This window comes from Engraulis encrasicolus, chromosome 24 (assembly GCF_034702125.1).
Source record: "Engraulis encrasicolus isolate BLACKSEA-1 chromosome 24, IST_EnEncr_1.0, whole genome shotgun sequence".
NCBI classification, from domain to species: domain Eukaryota; kingdom Metazoa; phylum Chordata; class Actinopteri; order Clupeiformes; family Engraulidae; genus Engraulis; species Engraulis encrasicolus.
In genome coordinates this window covers 30,615,266-30,622,765 of record NC_085880.1, presented here as the reverse complement: position 1 = coordinate 30,622,765, position 7,500 = coordinate 30,615,266, and the positions used below count along the sequence as shown (strand labels likewise).

At 47.5% G+C, this 7,500-nt stretch overlaps 1 protein-coding gene across 5 annotated transcripts in view; it reads left to right on the top strand.

The window, feature by feature from the left end:
- LOC134440767 (arginyl-tRNA--protein transferase 1) overlaps window positions 1–5,076 on the top strand; it is a 176,257-nt gene extending 171,181 nt beyond the window's left edge. For all 5 annotated transcript variants that reach the window (XM_063190896.1, XM_063190894.1, XM_063190895.1 and 2 more), the window contains one exon: window positions 4,749–5,076. In XM_063190896.1, coding sequence (XP_063046966.1) covers window positions 4,749–4,927 — 179 coding nt within the window. In that variant the 3' untranslated portion in view covers window positions 4,928–5,076. The remainder of the gene's footprint in view (window positions 1–4,748) is intronic.
- The last annotated feature ends 2,424 nt before the right edge of the window (window positions 5,077–7,500 follow it).

Here is a 7,500-nt window from a genome sequence, read left to right as displayed (position 1 = left end):
ATGTGGAACGGAGACTTTGTAATCCACAGCTCTCTCTCCATTCAGTCAGAGAATGTCTGATGTCACACAGGACGTGAACCTCAGCCGTCATGATAATGTGTGCAGGAAAATAATTAAAAAAAAATTTAGTTTGAGGAACGGTATTAACCGGTATTAACCGGTTACCATTATTTTTAAATAAGTGTTCCCGTTCCAGAACATAAAAAATACAAAAAGTTCCCGGTTTTCGTTTTCGTTCCTTGAACCGGTTCAAAGCCCTGCTCTCTCTCATCTCTCTCTATCACTCCCCCCTCTCTCTCGCTCCCCTACTAGTCTGTCTACTAGTCTGCCTGTCTCTCTTGCAGTTTCCTGTCAATGAGAGTCTAGAATGTGCCTTTGCCTGTGTAACAATGCCCGTCTCATTCCCTTGCACTCCGCAGACACAAGTGCTGCCCTTTGAAGAGTCCGATAATGACAGGTTTCAGAGGCCTGGATTGGCCATCGGTTAGTACTGCCAGCATGGAAGATCAGATTCAGATGGTGGGGTTTATTTTTCAGGGGGAAGAGCGGGGCTTGTGTTTATACGAGATGCATTCATAAATGATTATTTACAGCGTAGTTAGCCCTCTATGCGTGCGTGCGTGCGTGCGTGCGTGCGTGCGTGCGTGCGTGCGTGTGTGTGTGTGTGTGGGTATGTGGTTTTTGTGAGGCTGACCTGAGATTCAAGATTCAAGATTCAAGATTCTTTTTAATAGTCCCGAAGGAAATTTGTCTTGGACATACATAGCTGCCACATACACACAACATACACATGACGCCAAAAAACAAAAACAACAATAAACACACACATACATAGAAACACTCAAGTGCATATCCACCACAGCCCACCACCCGCATACATACATGGCATTACAGGATGGTAGTTGTTAATGACCTGCGTTCAGTAGGTTAACAGAAACAGGGACAAAAGAAAACCTGTACCTATTCAGAAATCTTTTCTTGTTTTTAACTGGTACTCTGAATCGCCTGCCAGAGGGTAGCAGCTCATATTCTGGGTACAGAACATGTGATGGATCCTCAGTTATTTTTCTAGCATGCCTAACTACAGACTCTTCATATATTGCTTGGAGGGTGGGGTAGTCCCTCACCCCCACTACCTTCAGTGCAGTGCGGGTCAGTCTGTCTATTTGAGACTTCACTTTCACTGTCAGGTTTCCAAACCACACAGTGATTGCATAGCGTACTACGCTCTCAACAACAGCACGGTAAAAAAGTAACATAATCCTCTGTTGAACACCAAACACCCTGAGTCTACGTAAAAAATGAAGTCTCTGTTGGATCCTGGTACACACATTGTTAACATGAACATTCCAAGACAGATTATTATCAAAGTACACTCCCAAATATTTGTAAGAGTCCACCTGAGTAATATTGGCATCACCAATGACTAATGGGATGTGGTCCCCTACATTACTAGGGTCAAAAACCATTTCCTCGGTTTTCTTGGTGTTGACCTTAAGGTGGTGCTCCTCACACCACTGCACAAACCTATGCACCTCCTGCTTATAAACATAAGTGTTCAGGTCCGCATCCAACAGACACAAGATGGCCGTGTCATCAGAAAATTTAACAAATGAGACCGTAGGATGTGTGCTAGTACAATCATTTGTATATACTGTGAACAAGGGCGGGGAACTCACACATCCTTGGGGGACTCCGGTACTTATTGTTTTTAACTGAGATGTTGTTTGGTTGACTCTGACCTGTTGTGTTCTATTTGTCAAAAAGGAGTGGTACCATCTGATGATATATGGGTTAACAGACATGTGTTGTAATTTAGTGAGAAGGATGTGTGGTTGCACAGTGTTGAAGGCTGAGCTGAAATCAACAAACAGTAGTCTGGCATAAGCCTTAGGATTTTCAAGATGCTGTAGGATTGAGTGTGTTATTGTTAGTATTGCATCATCAGTGCCCCTGTTGTCTCTATAGGCAAACTGATATGGATCAAATTGACCTTGTAGGTTTGATTTCAGCTCCCTCACCATCAACTTCTCCAAACATTTGACTACAATAGAGGTCAAGGCTACTGGTCTGTAATCGTTGTTCTCCAAAGGGACAGGTTTTTTGGGGAGGGGGATGATCGTCGCCCTCTTCCACAGAGATGGAACTATATGTGAGTCCACTGACCTTTGGTAAACAGGAACCCAAGCTGGTGTCAGTTCTTCTGCACATGTCTTTAGTAGGAATGGCGAGACACCATCTGGGCCAGCTGCTTTGTTTGTCTGTAGTTTTTTAAACAGTTTTGTCACAGCCAAGCAGTCGATGTCAATTTTTGGAACCCCCTCTATTGGTATAGTGCTGATGGCTATATCACTCTCTGAAGTATGGTCCTGTGTATCAAATCTAAGGTAGAAGTTATTCAAGTCATTTGCCATAGCACTTTCATCGCTGGTGTACAATGGTTTCCTGGAAGGGGTCATATTAGTGATAGATTTCATTGTGTCCCACATTTTTTTGGTGTTATTTGCCTTAAAGTCCTTCTCAATGGTCTCTTTATAATGATGCTTTGCTGTGGTTATTTTCCGGTTAAGTTCCTTTTGAATTATTCTTTGTTGTAGTAAGTCCTTGTTTTTGAAGGCAATCCTCTTACGTCTGATACAGTCTTTAATGTCCTTATTAATGTATGGCTTATTGTTTGGGTATATTTTTATTTTCCTGTGCGGTATTACCGCCTCCACACAGAAGCCAATGTATGATGTGATGGCATCTGTGGATGTGCTGAGGTCAGGTTCATGAAAAACATCCCATTCTGTGCTTAAAAAACACCCTTTTAGGGTTTCAATATTGTCCATGGACCAGTTTTTAATTATTTTCACCAGAGGTTTACTCCTCTTTACTGTGGGGCGGTAGGTGGGAATAAGGTGTATAATGTTGTGGTCTGAGTTTGACAGTGGGGCTTTGGCTATGGCTGTGTATGCTTTTTGAACATTCCCATAACATTTGTCCAGTATTTTGTTAGCCCTGGTGTGGCAAGTGATGTACTGTTCAAACCCAGGTAGAGTCATTTCGAGTTTGCAGTGGTTGACATCCCCCAATATGAGTATGGGAGCGTCAGGTGTGCGCTGCAGTTGTCTGTGTACACAGTCAGCTACAATGCCCGCAGCTCTCCCTGCGTTGGCACTGGGTGGAATGTAGACAGCGCAAATCAAGATGTTTCCAAACTCTCTCGGAAGGTAAAATGGTCTGAGGCTCAGGCACAGCAATTCAATGTCCGGGTTGCAGACCGACTCTCGAGTTGTATATTGCCTGCACCACTTATCATTAATGTAAACACATACTCCGCCCCCTCTCTTCTTGCCCGACTCAAAACTTCTGTCAAGCCGTGCGAGGGAGAAACCACTCAGCTCAACAAACAAGTTAGAAATGTCCGGATAAAGCCAAGTCTCCTTAAAAACCATGGCGCAACACTCCCGATACTCGTTGCAGTTCCTGGTATACAGTTTTAGTTCGTCCATTTTATTATTTAAAGAGCGCACGTTACCCAAAATAATCGATGGCAGTGGTGGCTTATTCCCTCTCCGTCGGAGCCTCTTCCTCACACCGCCAGCTCTGCCCCGTCGCCGTGGCCTCCTCGGCCTGTTTCCTACATTTTCATCCTGCCAATTTACTCCTGTAGGTCGTTGTAATTCCGTGGGCAGGGTGATGACGAGCAACGTTTCCTCACTGTTTCGCAGAGACAACAGTGTTTCTCTGTCGTAGGTAAACATGTCCTGGTTGCTGTCACTGTCAACTGCTTGACTTGGCTTCAGTCCCCAAAGTAACAGAAGCACTGCAATGCCGAAAACCTTCAGCAGCGCCATCCCGTAATGTCGTGTAACTTCAAACAAACTCAACCGAGAAAAACGATAACATTTACGACTTATAACACAAACAAACAACGTAAAATGCAGCAGCTCTGTTGTCCGTGTCGCCGCAGAGCAGCGCCAACCGGATGTAAAAATGATCTTGTCTTTGTGTGTGGACTTGGTTAGTGTGTGTGTGTGTGTGTGCGTGTGCGTGTGCGTGTGCGCGTGCGCGTGCGCGTGCGCGTGTGCGTGCGCGTGTGCGTGTGCGTGTGTGTGTGTGTGTGTGTTTGTGTGTGTGTGTGTCTTTCTCTTGTGTCTTTGTTGAGTGCTGCTGAGGACTCTTGGATTTAATTGGGGACACGCATGCATTGATGTGCCCACACACAAATTCACATATTGAATTGAATACTACAGTAAATCCACTAGCTTACTTATTGACAAAATTGACACACACACACACACACACACACACACACACACACACACACACACACACACACACACACACACACACACACACACACACACACACACACACACACACACACACACACACACACAAACTCTCATTTGTCTGCCATGGAGGCCATCTGCAGTTATTTTTATCTGTCAGGGAAGCTATTTGCAGTTTGTTTTTTATTAAGGAGTATTAAATAACATTTGTTCCCTCTGTCTCCCTCCACTCTCTCTGCCCACCCTTCTCTCTCTCTCTATCCTTCTCTCTCTCTCTATCCTTCTCTATCTCTCCCTCTCTCTCTCTATCCCCCTTCTCTCTATCTCTCCCTCTCTCTCTCTCTCTCTCTCTATCCCCCTTCTCTCTCTCTCCCTCTCTCTCTCTCTCTCTCTCCCTCCCTCTCTCCCTCTCTCCCTCCCTCCCTCTCTCTCTCCCTCCCTCTCTCCCTCCCTCTCCCCCTCTCTCCATAGTGGATGCGGGTGCTCTGCGAGAGCTGGGCCGTGCCCTGGTGCTCTATCGGCGTACGGTGATGCCGTACGGGGCGTACACGCGCAAGCGCAAAGGCTGCAGCGACCAGACGGAGGTGGAACAGTACGCCACGCTCGTGGGCCAGCCCTGCGTAGAGAGGATCCTGCTCTTCAGATCATAGACTTGTCACACACACACACACACACACACACACACACACACACACACACACACACACACACACACACACACACACACACACACACACACACACACACACAGTCAAATGCCATACTAGTGGGCCAGCTCCTCCACTCACACACACACACACACACACACACAGTCAAATGCCATACTAGTGGGCCAGCTCCTCCACTCACACACACACACACACACACACACACACACACACACACTCACACACACACACACACACACACACACACACACACACACACACACACACACACACACACACACACACACACACACACACACACACACACACACACACACCAACACACCCACACACACCCACACCCACACACAGGCACACACACAATGACACACGCACAAGCACGCACTCATTCGCCACTTTCACACACACACACGCTAGCACCACTCTGATAGTGTATCATGCAGACATGAACTTAAACACGTTAGAATGTCTACCAGTTAAACTGCAGTCCGCTCTCTCTGTCTCCGTGTGTCTCCTCCCAGATACTTGTTCTTCTGGCACCTGCTTTTACTGTATGTGTCTTTAATTCATGCCACACGCACGCGCACACACACACACACACACACACACACACACACACACACACACACACACATACACTGATGTTTCTCCCAACATCTCCTCTGTATCTGTGTCTATTTTTGAACCTACTCTACCATCACACACCTCCATATACCTACACACAAACACACATGCGTGGATGCACGCATACACGCACGCATGCACGCACACACGCACAAAGACACACACACACACACACACACACACACACACACACACACACACACACACACACACACACACACACACACACACACACACACACACACACAGAGTCTTCCTCTGGACCTCCCAAAAGCTGTCGATCTCCAAGGCTTTGCCACCCTCTTCCTCATACACAGACTCTCCCACCCAGTTCTCCCTGACCTGGGTCACGCCAACTTTACACACACACACACACACACACACACACACACACACACACACACACACACACACACACACACACACACACACACACACACACACACACACACACACACACACACACGCGCACACACAGTAGGCACACATATAAACACACTCCAACGCGCATTGGCACAGACACACACACATCCCTCCCCTCCAGCCTTGACATCATGGCTCTGCCCACACATGACCTGCTGGACTGCAGCATCATTAAAAACCTCAGCCAGGAGCCAGTGCTGATGGTCCTGCCTGCCCACCCGCCCGCCCGCCCGCCAGTCTGCCTGCCTCTCTTATTTTCATTTTTCTGCGAAGAGGTCGTCCCCACTGACAACCGCTCCGATCCTCCTGGCGATTAGCTATGTAGCAAGTTATTTGTAGTGTTGACTTGGGCTGCAACATCTCCATCTTGTGCGTGTGCGTGTGCGTGTGCGTGTGCGTGTGCGTGTGCGTGTGCGTGTGCGTGTGCGTGTGTCTCTCTGTCTCTCTGTCTCTCTGTCTGTCTATCTGTCTGTGTGCGCACGTGATTGTGTAAACATGCATGTTTCTCTGTGTCTCTGTTTCTCTGTCTGTCTGTCTGTCTGTCTGTCTGTCTGTCTGTCTGTCTGTCTGCCCTGCCTGTTGCTCCTCTATCTTGGCTGATCCCATCTGTGTTTTTCTCCTCTAGTGAAGAGGTGTCCCACTGTCTGGCATCCCAGCTCTCCTCTGCTCTCTGGATGACTCTGTTGATGTGTTTGCTCGCTCTTTGAAACAGACATTGTCTCTTTTTCTGTTCCTCTTTTACCTGGTAGGAAGAGTCTTGCTCTGTGTTTTGCCTGCATCACCTGTCTATCTGTCTATCTGTCTGTCTGTCTTTCTGCCTCTCTTTCTTTGTCTGTCTCTCCTGGATGGTCTATTTGTCTTCCTGCCTTTTTCTGACTGTTCCTCCTTTTTCCTCAGCCTGTGGCTGTGTCTGTGTGAAGTGTTGTCTGTCAGCTGCGTTCCTTTGAAGGCTTGTTGGAGCTGTCGCCAGCCCTCGTCCTTGTGAAATGTCTTGGCTGGCCCTGTGGGTCTACCTGTCTATGGGCCTACGTACATGTCTGTCTGTCTGTCTGTCTCTCTGTCTGACTGACTATTTCCTTCACTGACATCTGTGTGTGTCAGTGTGTGTGTGTGTGTGTGTGTATAAAATACTGTCAATGTGTGATGTGTCTTCTGCCCTTTTGTAATGTAATTCTCTGGTTTTCCTCCCTCGTGTGGAACTGAGGACAACAGCTTCCCTGCTAGCAGATTGTGTGTGTGTGTGTGTGTGTGTGTGTGTGTGTGTGTGTGTGTGTGTGTGTGTGTGTGTGTGTGTGTGTGTGTGTGTGTGTGTGTGTGTGTGTGTGTGTGTGTGTGTGTGTGTGTGTGTGTGTGTGTGTGTGTGTGTGTGTGTGTGTGCCTGGCACTTGATCACTCCGCTGCCAACTGAGAGGGCACTAAAGCCAGACGCAGCCCTGACACACACACACACACACACACACACACACACACACACACACACACACACACACACACACACACAGGCACCC